Below are 27825 nucleotides of genomic sequence, written 5' to 3' on the forward strand. Positions count from 1 at the left end.
TCAGTACTCTCAAAAGTACAATCATATGGGGTATCAAGTGAAATTTGTGACTGGATTGAGGACTTTTTGATAGGGAGATCACAGCATGTATCTTGGATGGAGAGTCATCAGATGTAGAAGTAACTTCAAGTGTGCTCCAGGGAAGTGTGTTGGGATCCTTGCTGTTAATGTTGTATATTAATGACCTTGCAGACAATATTAACAGTAAAATCAGGATTTTTTCAAGTGATGCAGTTATCTATAATGAAGTACTATCTCAGAGAAGATGCATAAATATTCAATCAAATCTTGATAAGATATCAATGTGGTGCAAAAATTGGCAACTTGCTCTAAATGTTCAGAAATGTAATATTTTGCACTTCACAAAATGGAGAAACATATTATCCTATGACTATAATATCAATGAGTCACTGTTGGAATCGGCCAACTGATACAAATACCTGGATGTAACACCCTGTAGGGATATGAAATAGAATGATCACATATTAGAGAAGGAAAGTTGCCACTCACCATATAGCAGAGATGTTGAGTCGCAGATAGTCACAACAAAAAGATGCTCACAATTATAGCTTTCGGCCATTAAGGTCTTTGTCAACAATAACAACAACAACAACAACAACAAAAACAAACACACACACACACACACACACACACACACACGCACGACTGCAGTCTCAGGCAACTGAAGGTGGTTTCAGTTGCCTGAGGCTGCAGTCGTGTGTGTGTGAATTGCGTTTGCGTGTGCATTTGTTGTGCCTATCTGCGACTCAGCAACTCTGCCATATGGTGAGTGGAAACTTTCCTTCTCTAATATTGTTACATTCCTTCCTAGATTTTCCATAGAATGATCACATTAGTTCAGGTGGTAGACTTTGGTTTATTCGTAGGATACTGAGGAAGTGCAATCAGTCTACAAAAGAGATTGCTTACAAATCACTCATGCGACCGGTTCTAGAATATTGGTCAAATGTCTGGGACCCTTACCAGACAGGACTAACAGAGGATACTGAATAGATACAGAGAAGGGCAGCACGAATGGTCACAGGTTTGTTTAATCCGTGGGAGAGTGTCACAGAGATACTGAGGGAAGTGAACCGACAGCCTCATGAAGACAGACGCGAACTGTCCCGAGAAAGTCTATTAATAAAGTTTCAAGAACCAGCTTTAAATGATTACTCTATGGATATACTACAACCCTCTATGTATCACTCATATAGAGATCACGAGGATAAGATTAGAATAATTACTGCATGCACACAGGCATTCAAACTATCATTCTTCCCGTGCTCCATATGTGAATGGAACAGGAAGAAACCCTAATAACTGGTACAATGGGACATACCTACTTCCACACTCCTCATGGTGGATTGCAGAGTAAGCTGTAGATACAGATGTAGAACTGCATTGAACAGTGCAGGTTGAGCAACTCTTAGAACAAGAGGCCATTAGGTAAATGGACTGGCCAGCCAGTTCCCTCAACTTAAATCTCATCAATGGGGAGATGTATTGCAGCACATCCACATGCACCATCGACCATTGAGCAATTGTCAACCAAACACCTTCCCACGAGAACTCCTCACCAACCTTCAGGCCAGCATGAGGTGTGTTGTAGAGCATGCAATGCTGTACGTGGTGATCACACACCCTATTAAGAACCAGGCCCCGCCTTTTGTAATGTAAATGAGACCATCGTGAATCACAGGTGCAATTATTGTTTTTCGATAATAGTGTCATGACTATTCACCCCATTGCTTATTTCTTTCAATTACCTTCTGGACTATACTGTAGCAGTTTTTTCTATGTACGTCAAAGTTTCATCCAGCTATGTTACTTGGTAGTGACATATCACGTGAAAGTTACTTTTGTACATAAGTTTTGTAGCCTCAGTATAATTGTTCAGACATTTGCTCATGCCATGTATGCTGCTACAGAATCTGCCCAAGTTTGACTGTGAACTATCTATTGTAAATATGTTGGACATCCATCCATTACTCAGCCTATTGCCCCATTGAGCAAGTCAAAGCCTCTTATTATTCATAATAATCCTGACATAAGAATTGTGTGTAGCTTCTGGCATGTCTAACAAAACATGAAGTATATCTAAAAACAAAGATGATGTGACTTACCAAACGAAAGCGCTAGCAGGTTGATAGACACACAAACAAACACAAACATACACACAAAATTCAAGCTTTCGCAACCAACAGTTGCTTCATCAGGAAAGACGAAAGGATGTGGGTTTTAAGGGAGAGGGTAAGGAGTCATTCCAATCCCGGGAGCGGAAAGAGTTCATACCTGTCCTTTTTTCCCCCTAAGGTAAGTCTTTCCGCTCCCGGGATTGGAATGACTCCTTACCCTCTCCCTTAAAACCCACATCATTTCGTCTTTCCCTCTCCTTCCTCTTTCCTGACGAAGCAACCGTTGGTTGCGAAAGCTTGAATTTTGTGTGTATGTTTGTGTGTCTATCAACCTGCCAGCGCTTTCGTTTGGTAAGTCACATCACCTTTATTTTTAGATATATTTTTCCCACATGGAATGTTTCCCTTTATTAAAAACATGAAGTATGCTTGATTAGAAGTCTTGAGACACGCCTTTTCATTTGTAGTCCTAATTTTATGTATGACAGTGCAGCCACTAATGTTAAGGAAAACTGGTGCTTTGAGTTACATATTGTAACTGCTGTTTATCTACAAGTACCAAACTGAGATTTATGAAAATCATGTAAGTAAATCACTAAGGAAAGAAAAGGGAAAATAGCTTGACCCTGTAATGACAGGAGCAGGTTGTTATTGTCATCTCAAATCAGTATATATAGTTACTGCAGATATTGTGGAGCTAAACTGTTCTGCATCAAGTTCACACTACCAGCTAAGCAAATAAAATTTAAGTGCAGATCTAGGTATCGAGCTAGGCCATAGCAGTGTGGGCAATGTGAAGTTATAACTTCAAGTAGGGCTTACCAATTTTAAAGCATTGCAGAGAAATATTATCATTTAAATGTTGATAAAGCAGCTGCACAAATAACTGCATTATTGCACATCCGTGTGACTGAGCCAAATGCATTTACAATTATAATGTACACCATCAAAACGTATGGCGTAATGTTCATGTTATCTGAACCAGTTACAAATAGAATCAGAAAATTAGATTCTTTATTAGCATTGTCACTCAAAACTTGAAATGTTATGTACAGTGATGCCTGGTGTGGTACTTATCTGATAATTTGGGATGAACAATACTTTATGCTCGATCATTGTTTATCAAATTTGTATGAACACCAGAACATTTTATACAATATGATTGTAGTTTGTATTCTCTTCAGAATTTTTCTGAATATTTTTCCAATTACACACTGGTAGCACATTTTCATTTCCAATGCCATTAGGCCCCAGAGCCATCTCAATGAATATTACATTTCAAGTCAGTAAATGTTTTTGTTGGTTTTGGATGCTAAAGAAATTAGTGAATGAGAAGACTTACAAGACCCAGGTAAAAATGAGCAAATATGTTAAGAAAACATGATTTCAATGTGAATCATTCACTCTGCTGTGGAGCACGTGCTGTTTTGAAACTCCAAAAACTGTCCACCATGGACTATGGGTTGTTTCAGAAATGAAGCTTTCAATTTGCAGCACAGGGTCTGCCATCTTGAGACATTCAGACAGATTTAAACTATGGGCAACACCACAACTTTAAATCGTAATCTTGGCTTTCGCATAATTCCAGAAACAACTCCCAGTCATCCATAATTATCCTCAGAAAGTTGTATCATTATGGAAGGGCTCTTAAGATACTTTAGTGGAAGTCTAGGGGGTGTTGGTACCAACTCTGTACAAAACAGTCTTTGCCACAGGGAACTGTAGATCTGCTGCATAAGTACAAAATAGAGCTGCTGTCCTCTAATTACCAGAACAAAATAGGAGAACCTAAATTCTACTTACCTCTTAGATTGACAGATAACTCATTATAATTTGTTTCTGATTTGACAGTGGTCTTCATCTTTGCTTAAATTTATTTTATGGACATAAGGCCAAGGTCAAGGCATAATTATCTGCCTAACATTTTGTCTCCCACTGCTGGAGACATCATTAGAGGTTTTAATGACTCAGAAAGCAGTTACAGACTGGAACAGGCTCAATAAGCTGAACTTTTATGTGTATGCATGTCACGAACTGACTGTTGCTCGGATACTTATAAACAGTTTAGCTTACTGTGTTTCTTCGAGTCTGTAACTGCTTTCTCAGCTGTTTAAGCCTCTGTGATTATGTTTCCAGTGCTAGAGCATGAAATGTTAAGCAGAAAATTGTGCCTTGGACCTCAACCTTACACCCACAAAACAGTTCTCAGCAGTTACACAAATACCAGCCCTAAACACCTGCAATCTAAGTCTTTATATTTTATTTGTCCCTTGACCCCGTATCACAGGTCCTTAATCCTGAATAATCTCATTTTTTGCTCTTTTCTGTCTTACTGAAGAAAGCTGGAATGTATGTTTTCATTTTTCGCACACTTGGATAATATAAATTTTTTCTGTCTTTATTTGATAGTAGTTTCATTTCAGACGTTGTTTTTCCTAGACATTGAAATATTAGCAGTTGATGCCTGTATTAGATGATTTGACAATTTCATCATTAATGGTTGTTACAGCAGAATATTATTAAACTGATTGACACAGCAAAGAATTAGATTAAACATGTAGACACCAATTATTATAGCTACCAGTGGAAGAAGAATGTGGAATTAACATGCAGCACTATTTGCATTAACCCCAACCTGCTTTCATAACTTACTACACATCGCACAGGGTTGCTTAATAGAAAGGTGAGCCAGACCATGAATAAATTTGCGTGCTGATATAAAAAACATTCTCCGATACACCACCCAGGCTGAGTACAGTTCTTAGATAGTACTCCAGCTCAATATCATAATTTCCAATAAAGACCAGGTAAAACATGAAGACACACCCACAGATCAGATTTCACTGGGCGCGTGAGACACAGGAATTTACTCTCTGAGGATGGCATATGTTTGTAATGTCAGGTAGGGCATCTGGTTACAAAATTATAATAAGAACAACTGTCAAATTGGTGATGGACAAATGCCCACTGTGAGTGGACTTACTATAGATGGGACAAACACTGAAGGAAAGAAAGATATGTGACTAAAGCTTACTATACTAATGAAACCATACACCGAGTTACATGAAGTGGTAACATGTCCATAGATGTGAATGTCCTCCTTTTGCTTTAGTACTTCTAGCTGAACCTACAAGGAAGTGAAACATGGACAATAAACAGTAAAGGCAAGAGAAGAACAGACACTTTTGAAATGTGGTGTAACAGAATAACACTTAAGATCAGATGGGTAGATCAAGTAATGAAGTACTGATGAGAAAAGAGCTTTATGGCACATGACCAAAGGAAGTGACATGCTGAGGGGGGACACCATATGACATCGATGGATGTCTGAAAGGTAAAAATTGTACAAGGAGACGAAAGCTTGACTATAGTAAGCAGAGCATGCGGATATAGGTTGCAGTAGTTATTCACAGAAGTAGAGATTTGCAAAGTATAGACTAGAATGGAAAGATGCATCAAACCGGTCTTCAGATTTAAGACTACAGGAACAGTTCAAGAGCATATTACAAAACATTTCAATTTTACTGTTACCAATTGGACTTGTCATTTTGATGATGAAGGCCTCTGATAATTACATTACACTTGCTACACAAAAAGAGAAAGCTTAAGTCACTTTAACAATCTGTAGCAGGCCTTCTTTGAAACATGTTTGTAAATAATGGATCTAAAATCAGATCCATGGATGATTTTATTTCTTCCACAAGAGAGAAAAGTAATATGAAGAGAGATCTGAAAAGATAGGTTTGGTGCTTCTCAACGAATTTTTGCATTCTGGTCTCCCTGCACTGTTGTGGTGGAACAAGATATAAGACCACCTGTAATATTTCTTCAACATTCTTTTGAAACTGGAAGAACAGCTCATCTTATCAATCACCAGTTACCGTCCTGTCTCAAAAATATGTAATGAAAAGGGCACAGGTGTGAATGAACATTATCTAGGGATAATGTTTCTTGTATAACTTTATGAATAAATGTTAATGTGGACCACAGATTGCACTAACACTCAAAACCCCATTTGAACTGCTATATACAATGTATCACATAAGTGGTACCCAAAGAGGGCACACGAGAGAGAGAAAGAGAGAGAGAGAGAGAGAGAGAGAGAGAGAGAGACTGCAGATCACACATTGCTATCCAGACTTCCTTTCGGCCAAAAGGCATTTCCTTTTTTAACGCAGACAAGCACCACAATTCATGCAAGCACAACGCGCGCATGCATGACCACTGTATCTGGCCACGGAAAAAGATATTTTGGTCAAAAGCTCAACATGCACTTCAGTCTTTTTGTAGTGTCTGTCTGTGACTCAACAGCTCCCACGTATGACGAGCAGCAGTATCTCCTTTTCATAATATTGTTGTACACAAGGTAAGATTTGCAAGTTGCCACTTTTTAACTAGAGAAGTTGTAGACAGACATTAAACCCTACTCCCCCTTCAGATCGAATTCACCTATCATCAGCAGAAAAACATAACAGCTCATCTTACAGATTCTCACATAATATTTTGCAGTTAATACTTAATTAGGTATTAGTCTCAATCAATGACAATGTAAATATGTGTGTGTTTTGTAAAGCAACATTGGCGCAGCTTGCTGTAAGATGTGAAGAGAAAACAAGGGGACATGTAAACGGCTGGTTATAAGTACCCAATATGAGGTCAGCTGAAAATGTGTTTTGTAGCAAAGATTTTAAGTAATTGTGCCAGATTTTGATGTCAATGTAGTCACTGAATGCAAAATATTTGGAAAAACAATAGTAATAGCCAGAAAAGTTTGCAAGATATTCCCCACAACAAATAATAGTGGCAAGGTACTTAGTGAAAATAACTATTTCAACTGCTTAGTAACTTATTCTCACAGTATTGCTTTCACTGGCTTCACAGAAATCTTGACATCACAACTACTACCACTAGTCATCATGCCATGACAAAAAGAGGGGGGGGGGGGCGGCAGAAATCCTTCTGCATGAAATGTTTGTTGCAACAAGAATTATAGTTATTCTCATAACATCACATTTGTTGTTTTTGCCAACTCACAAGTAAACTGTCATTTTCCAATCCAGCCTGGACTTCAGATTGCTCCACAATAGTCACCAACACAACTGTTCTTTATTCAGCTATGTCACTAAATAAATTTCTCGGCCAATAAGAGGGACAGAGAGCAAACTGCCATGTCAAACTACATGCAGTGGGAAATAACTGAAATACTGTAACTTACTTTTGTATTATATTTTTGAACACATAGGAAAGTATTAAAACTGTGGTGGCAGGGAGTCAAAAGAAACATTTCACAACTCCAACATAACCATGAATGACCTCTGAATAGTGTCAAATAGTTTGAATATTGGCACTCAGAATTCATTGTCTTCTCTTGATTTCCTAAAACTACCCTACATTTATTATATAAACAGCAATGTTGTCAACCAACATCCCACAGAGTCAAAGCACTCGGATTAGAACTGCTCCTACAGGGTGTTTCAAAAATGACTGGTATATTTGAAACGGCAATAAAAACTAAACGAGCAGCGATAGAAATACACCGTTTGTTGCAATATGCTTGGGACAACAGTACATTTTCAGGCGGACAAACTTTCGAAATTACAGTAGTTACAATTTTCAACAACAGATGGCGCTGCAAGTGATGTGAAAGATATAGAAGACAACGCAGTCTGTGGGTGCGCCATTCTGTACATCGTCTTTCTGCTGTAAGCGTGTGCTGTTCACAACGTGCAAGTGTGCTGTAGACAACATGGTTTACTCCTTAGAACAGAGGATTCTTCTGGTGTTGGAATTCCACCGCCTAGAACACAGTGTTGTTGCAACAAGACGAAGTTTTCAACGGAGGTTTAATGTAACCAAAGGACCGAAAAGCGATACAATAAAGGATCTGTTTGAAAAATTTCAACGGACTGGGAACGTGACGGATGAACGTGCTGGAAAGGTAGGGCAACCGCGTACGGCAACCACAGAGGGCAACGCGCATCTAGTGCAGCAGGTGATCCGACAGCGGCCTACGGTTTCCGTTCGCCGTGTTGCAGCTGCGGTCCAAATGACGCCAACGTCCACGTATCGTCTCATGCGCCAGAGTTTACACCTCTATCCATACAAAATTCAAACACGGCAACCCCTCAGCGCCGCTACCATTGGTGCACGAGAGACATTCGCTAACGATATAGTGCACAGGATTGATGACGGCGATATGCATGTGGGCAGCATTTGGTTTACTGACGAAGCTTATTTTTACCTGGACGGCTTCGTCAATAAACAGAACTGGCGCATATGGGGAACCGAAAAGCCCCATGTTGCAGTCCCATCGTCCCTGCATCCTCAAAAAGTACTGGTCTGGGCCGCCATTTCTTCCAAAGGAATCATTGGCCCATGTTTCAGATCCCAAACTATTACTGCATCACGCTATCTGGACATTCTTCGTGAATTTGTGGCGGTACAAACTGCCTTAGACGACACTGCGAACACCTCGTGGTTTATGCAAGATGGTGCCCGGCCACATCGCACGGCCGACGTCTTTAATTTCCTGAATGAATATTTCGATGATCGTGTGATTGCTTTGGGCATCCGAAACAGACAGGAGGCGGCGTGGATTGGCCTCCCTATTCGCCAGACATGAACCCCTGTGACTTCTTTCTGTGGGGACACTTGAAAGACCAGGTGTACCGCCAGAATACAGAAACAATTGAACAGCTGAAGCAGTACATCTCATCTGCATGTGAAGCCATTCCGCCAGACACGTTGTCAAAGGTTTCGGGTAATTTCATTCAGAGACTACGCCATATTATTGCTACGCATGGTGGATATGTGGAAAATATCGTACTATAGAATTTCCCAGACCGCAGCGCCATCTGTTGTTAAAAATTGTAACTACTGTAATTTCGAAAGTTTTTCTGCCTGAAAATGTACTGTTGTCCGAAGCATATTGCAACAAACGGTGTATTTCTATCGCTGCTCGTTTAGTTTTTATTGCCGTTTCAAATATACCGGGTATTTTTTAAACACCCTGTATTTGAAGCATTACCTGTATAGTAATAGCACAAATGTAGACATATATGGATCTGCTGCAGGTCAATCTTTTATCACAACCTCTATTTGGCATTCACATTCATCAGCTTCACCAACTCGCAGACAAACTATCCTCTTCCACACTAACCTAGGCCTCATACTCTCACCACAATCAGTATTTCAAAGGATGTACAGGGAGGGGGTGGGGGAATCGTACAACTGAAGTTATGCAATGCACTGAACCCTTAAACATTCCCCTCCCCTGCATTTTTCAATATAGCATGAACATAAAAATTAGTCTTCGTTACCCCTCAAGCTGTTACCTCAACTAGATTTTCTGCTTTCATATCCCTAAAGTTTGCCAGCGCACAACCAAATAGTCACTGTCCGAACTAACCTAGACCTCGGGCTGCACTACAAATAAGTTGTCACAATAACTCAAGATTTCAGATGGTTCCAATACGTATTTTAACAGTTTCACTTTTGTTCTAGCAGCATCACTGATTTTTGATAATACACTGATCTACTGTAGCATAGTCATTCAGACATACAACTTCAATACAGTCCTTATTACTTTCCTATTGTGCTCTGATTGCACATCATTTAACTAATGACACTGTCAATGTAATTCTAAGTGTCACAAGGCATAAAGATATTAAAGGACACAAAATGCAGTGCAGTTCAGGCAAACACAACTTGCAATATTTGACTGGTTAATCTCTTTGTGACATTTACTGAAAGACAAATACAAAAATCAAGGAGATACATATATATATTTCACTTTTAGCTTCGATTCTTGCACTTATATATATTTATCTATGTATGTAAACAGAGAAACAACAGATCACAAATGAGCTGGTTGTTACAGTAAATGAGCACAGCACTACTGGGCATAAAGGTAACAGTCTGGTATTTATGGAAGTTTAAGACATTTTTACACCTCAGTGCTAATATTCAGTCTTAAAATTACACCACTTCATGAAACAATAACAATGAAACAGGCACATAAAGCACTTAAGTTTCAATAAGATAATGATGTTATTTTTCATCTTGCCGTCTTCTCTTCACACTTTTCTTTTTAATACCTCTATTAAGAGAATCACCATTATTTCCTGTGCTACTTTCAAGTGATGCAGTATCCAACAGTTTGTTGATAGCAAACGTATATAGGTCTTTATTAATTTTTTTTAGAGTTATTACTTCATCTTTTATGATACCTGCTTCTGCTACTGCAACCATAGGTACTGCGTCGAACAATGCGGTTGATTCACATAAATCCACTTTATTCATAATTTCAATGCATTTGTTTTCACTGTCAACGGATTTTTGAAACCCATTCAATACAACAGTAGGTTTCCAGTCTTCTATAAACATTTGTTTTGGGCAAATGGTAAAAAAAGCATTGTACACAGGCCCCTTATGTTGCAACACCCTTTTGCACTGTCCACTTGGAATGTCCCACACAATGACTTTCATGTCTGTTGAACTTGAGAGCAGTGTCTGACCACCAATTGACGATGACAGACAGGTAATCATTTTATCATGTCCAACAAACTTTTTTGGTGTTTCGTTAACTACATGGTGCACATCTCGAGGAGGATGGCTGATATTGAATTCCTGAATCTTTCCACTATTACTTCCAACAAAAACAACAGAATCCGTACCATCAACAGTTACAGCTGTTAGTGGTGCATCAAATAATAAAGACAACAACAATTTACCTGATGCCAGGTCATACATTTTACATGTTCGATCAAAAGACACAGACACTAGCAGAGCTCTCATGCCTCCTGGACCAATGAAAACGTCTTTGACTGGCAGGCTATGATCAAAGAATGTGTATCGTGGTTCTGCTTCTCCTGGCACCGAGTACATTTCATTGGCGAACTGGGAAATCAAGTAAGCGAGAGGCCACACAATTACTCTGCAGTCTTCTCCGCCAGTAGCAATGTGTGTACCGTCATCAGTAAACTTCAAACATGTGATATCCTGGAAGTGACGATTTGCCACTGCCATAAGCCGTCCTGATGCTATTTGCCAGATATGGAGTCTCTCAGCTATTCCTGCAGCACAGTACTGAGCATTGGGAGAGACAGCCAATGCGTTTACACAGCCTGAACACAACATCCTTCCAGTGCCCAAATTTATTGTTTCTTGGCTATTAAGTGGCCACGCATGTATGAGTGGTCTTGCGTTGTCAGCCGATAACAAATAATCATTTCCCAAAAGACAAAGCGTATGGGGCGCTGAGACACCGCCACCTTTATAATACATTAACGAAGTTCCGTTGTTGGGATCCCACACACACGCGTTCCACAACTGACCTGAACCATCACTTGTTATGACTACCTCAGTTGTATCAGTCATTACAAAACTCGAAATAGTTGTGTCTAGCGATGACGATTTTTCAACGTTTGCACTATACAGTCACTACAGTACACTTACCACGTGCAGAAGCAAGTCGCATTGCTCCACTGCTGAAGTTTGTTGTTCTGTTTTTCAGCTGTTAACAGTACAACAGTAAACCAACCTTTCCATAACATTGTATGAAATAGAATAGAAAACCAGTTTTCCACTCACAGTGTAGGTTTTAGGATCGTAAATGCAGAAATTTATATTTACTGCTATATGAGTAGAAAAGTTATACAAAATTAAAACTTTATATGAAGTACAATTGAATCTAACATTAAAAGTCAGTGCAGGCATAGTTGGATAACCTGCGTTACAAGAGTAAATTAACCAACGAAATAAAATCAGTGTGTGTGTGTGGTGTATGAAGTGTAGATTCAAAACATGTTTAAAAAGTGAGGGATATCGACTGCTATTTCTGAGAAATAACTATATTCATTAGCATAGTTTATGAATTGCGATCACTGCTCAAAATTCTCTCTTCTTCATTGTGTGTGTAAATATTCCATGTCTCCATTTTCAGATTTGACGAGAAAGAAAGCGTGACGGGAGTGCAACAGCTCAAATCATCCGTGCAAAAAGGGATCAGAACAAAGCTCGTAGATCAGTATCCATACCTGGAGAATTACGTTGACTCGGTCCTTCCAAAGAAGGATACATATCGGATTGTCAAATGGTATGTTCTTACACAAAATATCCTGCGTGGTTACAATCGTCATTCTAGAAATTTTGTAGGCGTGATAAATCGAGAATAAATATAAGGTAACTACTTTTCTACCTGCCTTCCGTTGTTGTGAATTTCAGCGTGTAAGCACAGACACATTAACTCTTCAAACTTAAAATCCCAGTGACCAATACTATATATCATCATAGGCTTGAGATTCGTTGATTATAGAAGGAAGTAGCATTAACAGTCGTAAACACGAAAGTTCACCGGTAACTGTTTGTGACGCTACATTGTGATTTGTTATGCGTTTAGAGAAGGCGTAATATATTGCTGCGTGACTGTTAGGTCACTTGAGTAATGGTACTCCCAGTTGGCTTGCAGTTTCCAGTACAGTTGATATGTATTAGCATTTAGAAATGAATTATTACAAATTTTGTCAGAATTTGTTTCAAACATCCTACACCGTCAAATTATTTTCCATTGCGTTCAGAATACAAAATTAAATATATAGAGTGAAAGCATAAGTGTAATAACGTTATTGCAATTTGTGGTTTGTTGTCAGTTACTTGTGGCATTTTCGTACAGGTAATGAAAATACTTAATGAAACAGGTAGTGGGTAATAGACTATTTGATTCAACTCGCGTTTTTATACAACCTTCCCCCCCCCCCCCCCCCCCCCCCCCCCTCCCTATGCTTTCATTGATCAATTGAGGTGAGTGGTGACAGTCTTACAAAGATCCTTGGATTTATACAAGCAGGGTTTCTCATTTATGTCGAGTGTTATGCTGTAAGTTAAGGAGAGAAATTTGTAGGATTTGATGATGAACATGGATTTGTCATCATTTCATGGTATAACTTGAATAGTAACAAATTTAACCCTGTAGTGTATGTTACATGCAATATTGGGTGTATGTCTGCAACAAATTTTTGGGTATTGACAAGGTAATTTGGTAAATATTAAGCACATGTTCATCGACTAGTGTATCCAGTGTACATTTTTTGTTAGCAAAATGTGCACTGAAACTGAACCTAGATGTCATCTGTTTGTCACTACTGAAACTTTTCTACCCCAAAAAATAATAGGTAGTAAGGCAGTAGTGTACATCTATGTAGGCCTATGTTCAACAGTTCTTTCCATTAGCTCAACAGCTTTGTATCACATGTGTATTCCGTCCTTTTTCAGTGTGACCCGGATGCTAGGGTAATATTTATTTTGAAACTTTAACGTCTCATTTTTCAGTATTCCATGTTTCCATTCCCAATTCTTCTTTTGTTGACATACTTCATTGCACACACTAAATTTTCAACCTTATATACTATCTCCGACTGTTTACTTTCCTTCGTTTGTGGTTTCTTTGTATCCTTGTGTTCCTTTATAATTTTATCCTGAGATTTCTCCTCTTTATTTTTAAATATTGCATAATTTCTTTCATGTGTCTCTATCCCCAGTAAAGTTAAGCTCTTTCTCCCAATCTGTACTTTTGCACACCTTGTCAGATTGGTTCAAGTGAAAGTGCCAATAAAGTTGTACTAGCCTACAAAGAGAACCCCGAGGAAGTCAGGGTGGTATGAGGAAGTGGGGGTATGCATGGGGGGGGGGGGGGGGGGGGGGAGAGAGAGAGAGAGAGAGAGAGAGAACTTTATGCATTGCTTCATTTTGATTCTCAGTTGTCTAGGAATGCTTATATCATAGGCGATTTAAAAACTTGTATTTTCTCATAAAAATAATTGATTTTTCCTTATTAGTTGTGCTATTTTTATTTAGCCATGACCACATAGAAATATTGGTCAATACTTCTGGTGAGCTGCTGTTTTTCCGACACCGGGAAGGTCCGTGGATACCGACATTACGGCTTCTGCACAAGTGTGAGTACTGACATTTCTTTTATTATTAATTTTCACAGTTTTGTGTTAAATGTGTGTACTCTTCTGTCTTTATATGGGCTCAGCTCAAGCATGCAATTGTGCTCCTTGGCTTCATAAAGTTTTGTTTGTTACTTGAAGAAAAGTGACTCACTGATTGTTTCTTATTTTGGCAAAATGGAAAGTACTTGCAGCGTGTACCTACAGTCTGAAGATGAACACTGTCTGGTTGAAACCAGTTACAGGGACAAAGCAGTGTATGGGAGCTGCCAGCTTAATACAAGGAAAATGTAGGTCATATATACAAACATATGAGAATCCACGTGTATTTAATGAGAAGAGGATAGGTAGGCAGCCATGAACTTGTTGAAGGCACTAGCCCACACACATATGAAAACTTTATTCAGGATGGCTAGGCACGGCATGACCCTTCAGCCTCCGAAATCTGATGCCGGAGACTTAATGAAAGCACTGCCTCATTCAGTCGTACCCAATGTTCAGTTCTGTTATGTTGGTACTTACTTGGAACACCTTAGCTTATTAACAAGAAGAATAGTTATACACTGTTCATTTAATTTCTCCAAACTTTTCACTGCACTTACATTAGACATTTGCAGAAGTCTTTAGGACCACAACTGTGTTGACATCTCTGTAAGTTTCATGTCTGTTTTTCTGCCTGTTTGAAAAACCGATTTGTCATATGCTTATGATTAGAGACTTGTTGTACACAGAAAAATTATGACCCATCAGTATTACACACAAGTGATAACTAATTAATGTATTATTATTAGTATTCTTCTTCTTCTTCTTCTTCTTATTATTATTATTATTATTATTATTATTAGTAGTAGTAGTAGTAGTAGTAGTAGTAGTAGTCCCTCTGTGAGTTCACTAAGAAAACTTTTAAGTGTATAGTGTGCATTATTTAAGAGGCAGGCTTTGACATTAGGCTTTGATGTTTTAAATAAATGTAGAGTTCTCTATTAGCGCCTTGGGCAAATGTTCTGCAACTTTGATACCTAATATAAAATTCTGTTTTGAATTGTTTTGTGTGGTTTTCCTTGATAAATATAATTCCAAACAGGCTGCTCTTGTTCCATGATTGTGTGCATAAAGCTATTTGTGACTTTTTCATGATGTGCTAAACAGATAGGAACATGAAGTTTCTTGGTGCAGTAATCATGGAAATTTTTTTAAAATTATGGAACTAGTACCAAATAATGTCATTACAATGAATCCATCCATCCATCAAGATTACTGGAGACTGGGATTGCACGTGTACACTTTGGCCAGTGATGTCACCATGCTGAAAACTCCTGTTTCGAGTGAATCTAACATGATGATCAAAACATTGATCGTAACACCCACAGAAATAAAATTACCAAGCAAACCAATACACAGACTAAATCCAGGGAAATAACTGTGACAACTATGGGGAAAAACCACTCAAAAATGCCAAAAATAAAACCCAAAAAATTACACAAAATGCACCACGAGATCGTGGTATCCCAATCTCCAGTTAACCTATATTGCTCAATCCTAGGCTATACTCCGTTCATCATAAGAATAAACCTGATGTAAACAAACACAATGAATGGGCAGAAGCCGCAGCACTAGTACACTGGTGTTGTTACATTTTGGAAGTAGGTCCTACTTATGTATTAGATATATTATTACTAAGTTACATTAAATGAAACTCTAATATATTCAAAGGTATTAACAGCCATCAATGTTTTCTTAATCACACTTCAGCTATGTAATTTTTATTTCAAAAATTGTCTACAGTCACAGCCGCAGCACTGTTGTGCTCTGATTGTCGCACTGTTAATATGTAATATGAAAGTGGTCGAGGCTGCTTTCTTTTCCGTAATGAGAGACACATGTGGAACACAGTTAAAAAGTGCTGAGAAGTAGGTTGTTGTTAATGTTTTTCATAAATTTACGGAAATAATTGGCTTTGAGGTTTTTTGAGGGAATGTATTAGATATAGTTGAGACACAAATACACATTGGATGTATAGCAGAATCGGTAGCGTAGTATAGTCTGTCTGTAAGCTCATGAGCGAGCAGCGCTTTTGGTGGGGGAAGTGGCCTTTCCCTGAAGAATGGTGCCACCGGCCTACAGGGGCACCCAAAATCTGTTGCCCATTGTCTGTCTAGCGTTGTAGATCGGCATGCGGTGATATACGTTGTTTCTGTTCGTGGGATCTTAGTTGCCAGTGCCGGTGAGTTAACTTTGTGTACTTACTGATATACTTACTGATATACTTCGATATCCGGAAGTGATGGATAATTGTCTAGTATTGCAAGAAAATGTGCAGAATACGAAGAAGTGGAGGTATTTGCAGAGTAACGAGTGTTCGATCGTCTCTTATGTTATTACAGCATGTATTAAAGAGGCGACCCAAAAGGAACTGTTGGCTAATGTTACCAGTCCTAATCAAAGGACTGCAATATATGGAAACGTCTGCCTCACCTAATAGGACGCATAAGTAAGGAACAGAAAAAAAAAGCCGCACGGTTTACTGGAATCACCATGAAGGAAAACTAATAATTTTGGGAGGAAACCCATCGTTATAGACAATTTCAAAATCATGTAAAACCTTTGATGCTTATGGAACACTAAATCTTGGTCACTATTCACCGATTCGAAGACATATTGCTTAAAACATGTGTGCAATAGCTATTCTAAACACTGCTGAAATTTCCTTCAAAACATGTACACAGATTCTGGACTTCTAAGCAAAAAGCTTGACATACAAGGTGCATTCACATATTAATTTTTATTTTTTGTTAAGAACTTTATTTGTTAATCTACAGCAATGTTATCCTCTTCAAAATATTCCCCATTACATAATATACAATTATGCCAGTACTTTTTCCAATTCTCGGAACACTTTAGGAACTGTTTCTTCGGGATAGTTTATAGGTCTCTTAACTGTACATTTTTAATCTCATCCATGCTTGTAAAACTGCTGTCTTTTAAGGCCTGCTTTGAAATGCTTATACCACTTGTCTGCCCTTGGTTTACTCATAACAGGCTCACCAAAAGCAATATTTACCATTTCTAAATAGCAATAGAGGAACATATATTCACATGAACAGGCATTTGGTTCTGTGTTTGTAGTAGAATCCTGACTTCCGTTCTTATGTTAGTATTATTTAATCTATAATGTTGTTTCGGAGGAAGCTATTGTTTTTTGTTTTCCTTATGGTCTTAATGCATTTGTCTAAAAATAAACGCAGCCTAGACGTATTTGTACACAGCGTCGCCACAGGTTTAAAGCGCATGCCACAGCAGGGATGGTACTACGTTGTGAAACAGCCTGTAGAAGCGCCCTGTGATGTAGCTGGATAGGCAGAGTGGGGACTCGCTCGCTCGATTTTTGGTTTACCGACAGACTATAGATTGGTAACAACATACTATGGTTTGGTTGTACAAGTCTCGCCTCAGTCATTTTTTTCTCGTTCAATATGAAATACCTGCATCTCATAATTTTTTATGAATAATGCATGTCTTCATGTTTCTAATTACATATTGAATGCGAAATTCCTGTTTTCATTTGAAATATAAAGTCTTAATTATCGATAATTTATGAAAGACCATCAAGAAAGGTTGCTTAAATTAAGAAAACATAAGTTTAATTTTTAAGGCAAAAATGAAAAACCAAATACTCTTTATTTGGATGTGTGTATTGTTTTATACCACAGATGTAGATAAGTTGTGTAAAAACTTGAAAAACAATCTTTTCACAGCATCAAGCACACCATACAAATACTACCTTTTACATTTGCCACTGTACCATTACGATATGAACCCAACAGAACTGATCTGGAGCCGAGTTAAGGGATTCGGCCTCAGGAATAACAAGATAGTTAAGCTGCCAGACGTACTGGAACTAACGCCAAACGCTGGTGGGGGTGTAGAATGGCAGGTCGTGAAAGAAGAGGTGAAAATGCGGCACTTTAATGGCTTCGTCGATTCTGTTATTGATCGACTTGTTATCAACATAGCAGATGACAGTTCCAGAAATGAAATTTTTTTCTCAAATTCGGATAAGAAAGGAGCTAAGAGATTACCAGACGACTGACTGCAGTTAATACCTTCAGTGGCGTCAGTATTCACCAGTATGGTGAAATACCTGCAGTATGCTTTTGCATCACTCGTAGCTCACTCAGGAAAATTACCTAAGTTGGGAATTTTCATCACTCTAGTTTGTAATTAGAATACTTTGTCAGGTAAGAACAACAGCGTTTTATACTTTCTGTCTGGTCACCCAAGAAGCGCACAGTAGTTGTGCTGAGTATTATTTTATTCCCTTTAAAACTTAAATGACATTCAAGGCTATATTGTTTCTTTCCTGGTCTCTTTTACGCCTGAACTACAACTGCTCACATCATTGCAGGTTAGTTGGACTGCTGGCTGGCCAGTGCTGTCCAAGTTTAATGAGTCAGTAAAGCTGTTGTCCTGCATTATCACTTCACCTATGTGCGTGTAACACAGCATAAAATGTATCCTTGTGATCGTACTTGACTGTACTGGCCAAAGCTTGGCTTCCGCTCCATGCGAAACAAGAGATTCAAGTAAACACAGAAGAATACATGGCGTAATGTTTACCACAGGTTTATTCTTATGATGAATAGAGTATAGGATACATCCCCACCTCCACCCACCCACAACTACAAAAGCTGGCATCCCAGTCTCCAGTGTTCACTAGTATACCTCAATCCTAGACCATGATACCAATGTGTGTAACACCACCCCCCTCCCTCCCCCACTTTCCACAACTTCAAAAGCTGGTATCTCGATCTCCAGTCCACTTTTATAGCTCAACGCAGTTACGGTATTGGCAACTTTAATGTTGCAGTTGGTAACTGAATGTGCCGTGGATGATGGGAAGTGAACATGACAAATGATGAGTCGGTTAGCACAAGACTGGAATCCACGAGAAAATAGTTTTCGATGAATGTTATAAGTGGAACAATGCCTTTTAATTAAATTTTAGGAGAAGGTAGGTGGTTCAATGTTTTTAATTAAATCATAGGAGATGGATAGGGGATCAGTGTTTTTAATTAAAACATGGGAGGAGGTAGGTGGATTAATGTTCATAATTAAGTCACACTTTGGACATACACTACTGGTAATTAAAATTGCTACACCAAGAAGAAATGCAGATGATAAACGGGTATTCATTGGACAAATATATTATACTGGAACTGACATGTGGTTACATTTTCACGCAATTTGGGTGTATAGATCCTGAGAAATCAGTACCCAGAACAACCACCTCTGGCCGTAATAATGGCCTCGATACACCTGGGCATTGAGTCAAACAGAGCTTGGATGGCATGTGCAGGTACAGCTGCCCATGCAGCTTCAACACGATACCACAGTTCATCAAGAGTAGTGACTGGTGTATTGTGACAAGCCAGTTGCTTGGCCACCATTGACCAGATGTTTTCAGTTGCTGAGACATCTGGAGAATGTGCTGGCCAGGGCAGCAGTCGAACATTTTCTGTATCCAGAAAGGCCCGTACAGGACCTGCAACATGCGGTCGTGCATTATCCAGCTGAAATGTAGGGTTTCACAGAGATCGAATGAAGGGTAGAGCCATGGGTTGTAACACATCTGAAATGTAACTTTGACTGTTCAAAGTACCGTCAATGCGAACAAGAGGTGACAGAGACGTGTAATCAATGGCACCCCATACCATCACGCCAGGTGATACGCCAGTATGGCGATGACGAATACACACTTGCAATGTACGTTCACGGTGATGTCGCCAAACATGAATGCGACCATCATGATGCTCTAAACAAAACCTGGATTCAGTCGAAAAAATGACGTTTTGCCGTTCATGCACCCAGGTTCGTCGTTGAGTACACCATCGCAGGCATTCCTGTCTGTGATGCAGCATCAAGGGTAACCGCAGCCATTGTCTCCGAGCTGATAGTCCATGCTGCTGCAAAAGTCGTCAAACTGTTTATGCAGATGGTTGTTGTCTTGCAAAAGTCCCCATCTGTTGACTCAGGGAGCGAGATGTGGCTGCACGATCCGTTACAACCATGTGGATAAGATGCATGTCATCTCGACTGCTAGTGATACGAGGCCGTTGGGATCCAGCACGGCGTTCCGTATTACCCTTCTGAACCCACCGATTTCATATTCTGCTAACAGTCATTGGATCTCGACCAACGCGAGCAGCAGTATCGCGATACAATAAAATACAATCGCGATAGGCTACAATCCAACCTTTATCAAAGTCGTAAATGTGATGGTACGCATATCTCGTCCTTACATGAGGTATCAGAACAACGTTTCACCAGGCAGCGCCGGTCAAATGCTGTTTGTGTGTGAGAAATTGGTTGGAAACTTTCCTCATGTCAGCACGTTGCAGGTGTCGCCACCAGCCCCAACCTTGTGTGAATGACCTGAAAAGCTAATGATTTGCGTATCACAGCATCTTCCTGTTGGTTAAATTTCACATCTGTAGCATGTCATTGTGGTGTAGCAATTTTAATGGTCAGTAGTGTATTAATAAACAATGATCCACCTACCTTCTACCATGATTTAATTAAAAATATTGATATTACTCGGCTGTTATGCGGGCACCTAACAGTACAGTTGAAATTTCATGTCATATTCTGTTTTATATGACAACATTCCACACAATATATTCCATTGTGCCACAATGCTATTTCATAGTTTCACATCATGATGACTGTAGCACAACAAATGACACAATAACGTACCTCGCAAACACATCACCACAGCACAATTAAATGGCTAGAGTATGCCACCTCTTCATACACAACACTCTCTACAACAACATTTCATTTCTGCTCAAAAAACACACACACACACACAGCAGCTTGATGAGGTCGTACGACACGGTGCACTGGGTCACTGGAGGTGGTATCCTACAATCTCGTATACCCCATGCATGATATTCCGTACATCTCACCAAAATGGAGAACTTTCAGGCATATGAAATGAATCAAGGCATGGGTTAACGAACGAGGACACTCTTAAAATCTTTGTCTATACACTAGATGAATAATAAACTATCACTATACTGCTTGATACTATTTCTACTTATTCCACGTGAATGTAACCCAGTAAATTTGCCATGAAGCAGCTACTTCTGGAAAAAATTACTTTGCTTTCTTAATTACATTACATAGATGGTGGCAGTTTTTTTTCTGAAGTACTGGTTTTCCTGTTAAACTACTAGGTTAAATTTAGCCAGAATAAGCACAAGTAATAGAGTAAGGGTGAGATCAAATAAAATTGCTGTTACTGCTACTAATCATCATGCAGTGGATGAAGTCGGAGGTAAAAGTAACGAATGAGGTCCTCTTTCATTAAATAGAGACTGCTGGCTTAATAGTGAAACATGTAATTAAAATACATAAATAATTATTGAGCAACATAAAATATTTTTTTTATTTCTATAGATCATATCAAAATCAAGAGAGAATAAAATTGATTTTTGATGATAACCAGTCTTCAGATAATGTGTGTGGGGGGGGGGGGGGAGGGGGGGGACTTTTCCATTACTTTCCAATATCACTGTACACATAATATCTTATTCTACTGTTGACTCAACAGCTTTAAACAAGCAATCAGTTATCAAAAGCTAAATTAAATGAAGTTTCGCTCTTGGTTCCTTAGAATATGAAAGCACAAATACAAATTCAAGACATAGGAAAGCAACTTGTAAGTCTTCCAAGACAATGACAATATGTTCAAATGAAAAGAATCACTTTCAATAGGATATAAAGAAAATATTTTCAAATAACTGTAATGAACAAGAATTAGGACAATATCTCGTGATGTTTGGAAAACAAATTCTCAGGAATTATGACAAGACGCTCGCATATAACCGCACCTGGATTCTTGTAGCATGGAACCCATGGTTGTGGTAGTGACTGGCATACTTTAATGTGATAATTTTCAGAGCTATCATATTCTCTGTGTAGTTATTTAACATAGGGATTTAAGATTTTGGCTTTCAGTTTTGGTACATCCTTGATGACACGCTGAGGCAGCACTTATAGTAGCATTAATAAAGGCTGCTTTCAGAACAGATCTTTCACTTTGCTAGAGTATGTGCTGTGTTGAAATTTCCTGGTAGATTAAAACTGTGAGAAACTTCCTTCGCATGGGGGAATGCACTAACTGAGGAATTGAGGCACAACTTAAAATCCATCCTCATCGCTGTTATAACTTCAAGGTGAACAAATATATTTCAAGGAAGACACAATACATGAAAGTCACAGATCAAGTAAACAGAGTAAGACGTGTGTACACTTAAACAGTCAAATCATAACTGAGTCCGAGTCGAGTGGCCGCTGGCTGGCTGGCCGCTCAGGTGGCGCTGCTGCTGCATGGCTGGCAGACAGCACCGCATGTAGAGGACGCGCGTAACTGCGCGGCGGCACTTTGAAAGATCGGCGAGTCACAACACTTTTCCACCCTTTGAAGTTTTTGCACAGATCTTGACGGAGGTGGCCTGTAGATTGCTAACGTCCATAGGTGTTGTTTGACTGGCCGTAAAGTCTCGAGGAGGAGGCTTCCCGTACGGACGGAAGTGTCCCCGATGATAAAGGGTCGAGATGACAGGAGACGTGGGGGTCGAATCTGCTGGGGCCCGGTGCACCAATCGGCCCGTTGCAGCAAGTCCGGTTGTTATAATAGGCGACATGGGCGATGTGTCCGCGTCCGTGTCCGTAGGAGAAGGAGGCGAGTAGAGTTGCTCCGACAGATCATGGTCATCTGGTTCCTGCATGGGCATGTCTCCTGGTGGCATCAGTTCTTGTGCTGGCACCGATATGATGGTGAGAGGACTGCGTTGTGAGGAATGAGAGATTCCAGCATCCCTAGCGTCAGGTAGAGCCGGAGGTGGTGTAGCGGCATCCAGAACAGGCGTTGCTGGCACATGAGGCCGAAGCTGGTCCGAATGACACACTGCAACACCCGTGTCCGTCTATATTTCATACAGCCGTTGGCCACGGTGTCGTAAGATGCGGCCAGGACTCCATTTTGGCCACCTGCCATATCCCCATACCCATACAAGGTCGTCGGCGGTGAACCAGCCAAGCGAAGGCACCCGCGGCCGTGAGGTGGAAGGCCGCAGAAGATGAAGTAGCGTGCGGGGCTGTCGGCCATGTAAGAGCTCAGCCGGGCTGTGGTCGCCCGTGGGAATGAAATGGTAAGAAGCCAGAAATTGGAGAAGCACATCATCAGCAGCAGAAGAAGTCAGGAGTTTCCTCATCTGAGCCTTAAATGTGCGGATAAGTCATTCAGCCTCACCATTTGACTGTGGGTGGAACGGAGGGGCCGTGACATGCATGACGCCGTGACGGGCACAAAAATCCGCAAAATCGGAAGAGGCAAATTGGGGACCATTATCAGTGACAAGAGTAGAGGGTAGGCCTTCTAAAGAGAAAATGCGAGCTAGATAATTGGTGGTTGCCGCGGTGGTAGGTGACGTGCAATGGACAATGAAAGGAAAGTTAGAGTAGGCGTCAATAACGAGAAGCCATTAAGTACTTAAAAAATGCCCCGCGAAGTCAGCATGAATACGCTCCCAGGGCTTCTCAGGCGAAGGCCACAGTGACAAAGATGACTTCGGGGCGGCGGCCTGTGATGCACAAGGGCCACAGGTAGTGACCATGTGTGCGATTTCGGAGTCGATGCTAGCGCGCCAGAGATTTTGTGTGAGAGACACCCCAGTGCCCTTGGTGAAGGACGCACAAGACCGAAGCACGCAAAGATGCTGGTACCACAACACGCGGCGAAGCAGTTTCGGTGGAAAGGAGGATAACACCATCCCTAGCCGTGAGGCGGTAACGCAAAGCGTAGTATTTCCGCAGCGGACAGACGATCTGGCCAACCCTTCTGAATACAGCGTAAAACCCGGGAGAGGGTAGGGTCAGAACCCATAGCAGCCAGCAGCCAGTCTCTGGTGATGGGGAACACGTCCACAACCCGCTGCTCGGCAACATCCAGGTGGAAACACAAAAGTTCGTCCCTATCGAATGCCAGATCAGAACCCATGGGAAGGCGAGACAGTGCATGAGCATTTGCATGTTGAGCCGTCGGCCGGAAATGAATCTCATAATTGAAACGAGACAAGTAAAGAGCCCAACGCTGGAGGCGGTGTGCAGCCTTGTCGGGAAGTGACGTTGATGGATGAAACAAGGAAACAAGTGGTATGCGATCCATGACAAGATGAAATTTAGATACATAGAGAAAAACACCAAACTTATGAAGATCATAAATAATGGCCAAAGCTTCGTTTTCAATTTGAGAATACTTTTGTTGGGCACCCGTGAGCATTTTGGAGGCATAAGCAATGGGTTGCTCAGAACCGTCAGAAAAACGGTGCAAAAGGACTGCACCGACCCCGTATTGAGAGACGTCTGTGGAAAGAACAAGATATTGGCCAGGTCGATAAGGAGCCAGGCACGGGGCCTGTTTCAGCATAGTCTTCAATTTCTGGAAAGCCGCATCGCATGGTGCGGACCAGTGAAAAGGCACGTTTTTATGCAACAGGCGATGCAATGGCTGAGCCACCGAAGCAGCAGATGGTAAAAACTTGTGATAGTATGCTATTTCCCCCAGAAGGCCTGCAGTTCCTTAACAGATATAGGGCGAGGAAGGGCATTGATCGCAGCGACAGTTTGCTGAAGCGGATGAATACCACCCCGAGAGAGTTGAAACCCAAAGTACGTAATAGACGGCTGAAAAATTTTTTACTTCTGAAGGTTACACTTAAGACTGGCAGTCTGTAAGACATGAAAAAGTGTGCGGAGATTTTGAAGATGTTCGTCAGTGGTGGAACCAGTGACAACAATGTCGTCCTGGTAATTTATACACCCAGGGACAGTGATTAATTGTTGTTCCAAGAATCGCTGAAAGAGAGCAGGGATGCTGGCAACCCCGAATGGCAATCGTTGGTATTGATAGAGACCGAAAGGCGTGTTAAGGACAAGAAACTGGCGGTAAGCAGTGTCGAGGGGAAGATGATGATGATAAGCTTCTGACAGGTCAAGTTTAGAAAAATACTGGCCTCCAGCAAGTTTAGTGAACAATTCTTCAGGTTGAGGCATAGGGTAAGTGTCGATAAGACATTGAGCATTTACAGTGGCTTTTAAATCGCGTCAGAGACGAATATCACCATTTGGCTTAGCAACAACAACAACAACAGGAGAGGACCACTCACTGGAAGTGACAGGAAGAAAGACCCCTGAAGCAGTGAAACGATCTAGCTCCCGTTTGACCTGATCACGAAGGGCAACAGGAATGGGCCGAGCCTGAAAAAACTTAGGCCGAGCAGTGGGTTTTTAGCGTGATATGAGCTTCAAAGTCGTTTGCACGGCCTAACCCAGGAGAAAAAAGGGATGAAAATGTCATCCACAAGGAACTCAATTGAGCATAAGGAATAACATCAGAGACGATATTGAAGAGTCATCTATGGAGAACCCAAAAACGCGAAACGCATCGAAACCAAAAAGATTCTCCGCGTTACTATGATCAACCACAAATATGGGAACAGTGCGAACGACAGATTTGTAAGATACCTCAGCATCAAGTTGTCCCAAGAGAGAAATCTTCTATTTATTGTAAGTTCGTAATTGCCGAGTGACAGGTGACAGGATTGGAGAATCCAACTGAAGATACGTTTGAGAATTGATGATAGTGGCAGCAAAACCAATACCCACCTGCATGCGAACATCTTGACCAAGTATTTGGACAGTGAGGAATAACTTCCCTGAAAGGGAAGTAGTACAATTAACAGACAACACAGAATGAGAATCAGTGTCATGTTCATGAACGTGAACATCATGTATGCGGTCGGATTTGCAAACGGATGACACATGACTTTTTTTTTTACATTTGTGACACACGGCCCAACGTTGTGGACAATCTTCTCGTGAACGTTTCGTAAAACACCACAGACATGAAGGAAGTTGCCGTGGGTTTTGCTGCAGTTTCTTAGAGGCGTGTTTACGGTTAGGCTGAGGCTGCACTTGGGAGCGTACTGCGGCCATGTCGGCCGGCGGAGCACGCCGCATGCTTCGTCAACATCGCACAGAAGTTGTATTTCCCCGACGTCGCCCCATGCCTCTATTTGCCCTCCAGCAGCACGAGAAATTTCAAAAGACTGAGCGATGGATAGGACTTCATCCAGAGTCGGATTTGCCAACTGAAGGGCACGTTGTCTAACTTCTTTGTAAGGCGCCGATCGGATAATAGCATCCCGTACCATGGAATCGGCGTAGGATTCTTTGTGAACTTCAGTAACAAATTGACATTTTCTACTGAGGCCGTGAAGTTCAGCAGCCCAAGTGCGATAGGATTGATTCGGTTGTTTTTGACAACTATAAAAGGCAACATGAGAGGCTACCACATGCGTTTGCTTTTGAAAATAGACGGACAGAAGGGAGCACATTTCAGCAAAGGACAAAGGCGCAGGATCTTTCAAAGGAGCCAATTGCGAAAACAACCGATACATTTGAGGTGAAATCCACGAAAGGAACAGAGACTTACATGTTTGTTCGTCCGCGTCATGGAGTGCCAAGAAGTGCTGTCGAAGACGTTTTTCGTAATCAGACCAGTCTTCCGCCGACTCGTAAGGAGGAAAAGGAGGTAGGGACAACGACGAGAGACGCCCCGCATTTGATGCCACAACGAAATCAAGAATCGCATTTGTGAGAAGCGTTTGCTGTTCTTTGAGACCTTGCAATAGTTGCTCTAAAGTAGCCATGGAAACCTGTGGGTCAACGATGGAAAAGAAAATGCACTACCTCGTTGCCAATTGTTATAACTTCAAATTGAACAAATATACTTCATGGAAGACGCAATACATGAAAGTCACAGATCAAGTAAACAGAGTAAGACGTGTGTACACTTTAACAGTCAAATCATAACTAAGTCAGAGTCTAGCGGCCGCTGGCTGCATGGCTGGCAGACAGCGCCGCATGTAGAGGACGCGCGTAACTGCGCGGCGGCACTTTGAAAGATCGGTGAGTCACAGTAATTGCTTCATTTCTCCCAGTACCCCTCTCCTTCCCTCTCAAACTTCACAGAAGCTCCCCTACATACCTTGCAGGACTATAACTTGTGGAAGATATTGCAGAGAAATCCTGTTGCTACAGCCTAAAGAATGGTTTCCCGAATGAAACTTCCTCTCTGCAGTGGAACATGGGTTATTTTGAAACTTCTACATCTACATCTACATCTACATCTACATACATACATACATACATACATACATACATACTTAGCAACCCACCGTACAGTGTGTGACTGAGGGTACCTTGAACCATTACTAGTCACATCAAATGAATTCGCACTTGCAAATAAGAACTACCATCAGCTGTAGAATGGAATGATGACAATGAAAATTTGTGCCGGACTAGCTGCCTTACCATTTGGCTATCTGTTGCACGACTCACGGCCAGACCCGAACTTCCATATGTCGTCAAACATGTGTCTGAGACGCAATCAGAATAACACAGGCATTGCAATATCGTACATTACTAGTCACTTTCTTTCTTGTTCCAGTTGCAAATACAGTGAATGGAAAAACGACTACCTGTACAATTCCATAAAAGCCCTAATTTCTCTTATCTTCATGGTCTTTACGTGAAATGTAGATAGGCGGCAGTAGAGTCGATCTGCAGTCAGGTTCAAATCCTGGTTCTCTAAATTTTCTCACTAGTGT

The 27825-nt window shown here is 40.7% G+C and overlaps 3 protein-coding genes across 4 annotated transcripts in view; 1 reads left to right on the top strand and 2 right to left on the bottom strand.

Moving 5' to 3' along the window:
- Positions 1-11675, bottom strand: part of LOC126094526 (RNA-binding protein 41-like) — a 50990-nt gene extending 39315 nt beyond the window's left edge. Inside the window, exon 1 of one of the 2 annotated variants that reach the window (XM_049908943.1) lies at positions 11595-11675. The gene's annotated coding sequence lies outside the window, so the exon portion shown is untranslated. The remainder of the gene's footprint in view (positions 1-11594) is intronic. The other variant, XM_049908944.1, reaches the window with a different exon arrangement.
- On the bottom strand, positions 9906-11649 carry LOC126094527 (WD repeat-containing protein 18). Its single transcript, XM_049908945.1, has one exon. It carries the CDS (start codon positions 11514-11516, stop codon positions 10188-10190), a length of 1329 nt encoding a protein of 442 aa, XP_049764902.1. The 5' UTR covers positions 11517-11649; the 3' UTR covers positions 9906-10187.
- Positions 11676-11812: 137 nt separating the features above from the next.
- The window catches only part of LOC126094528 (malignant T-cell-amplified sequence 1 homolog), a 66540-nt gene continuing 50527 nt past the window's right edge, over positions 11813-27825 (top strand). Inside the window, exons 1-3 of the mRNA XM_049908946.1 lie at positions 11813-11953; positions 12082-12234; positions 13992-14092. Coding sequence (XP_049764903.1) covers positions 11943-11953; positions 12082-12234; positions 13992-14092 — 265 coding nt within the window. The 5' untranslated portion in view covers positions 11813-11942. The remainder of the gene's footprint in view (positions 11954-12081; positions 12235-13991; positions 14093-27825) is intronic.

This window comes from Schistocerca cancellata, chromosome 8, assembly GCF_023864275.1.
Source record: "Schistocerca cancellata isolate TAMUIC-IGC-003103 chromosome 8, iqSchCanc2.1, whole genome shotgun sequence".
Classification (NCBI taxonomy): Eukaryota; Metazoa; Arthropoda; class Insecta; order Orthoptera; family Acrididae; genus Schistocerca; species Schistocerca cancellata.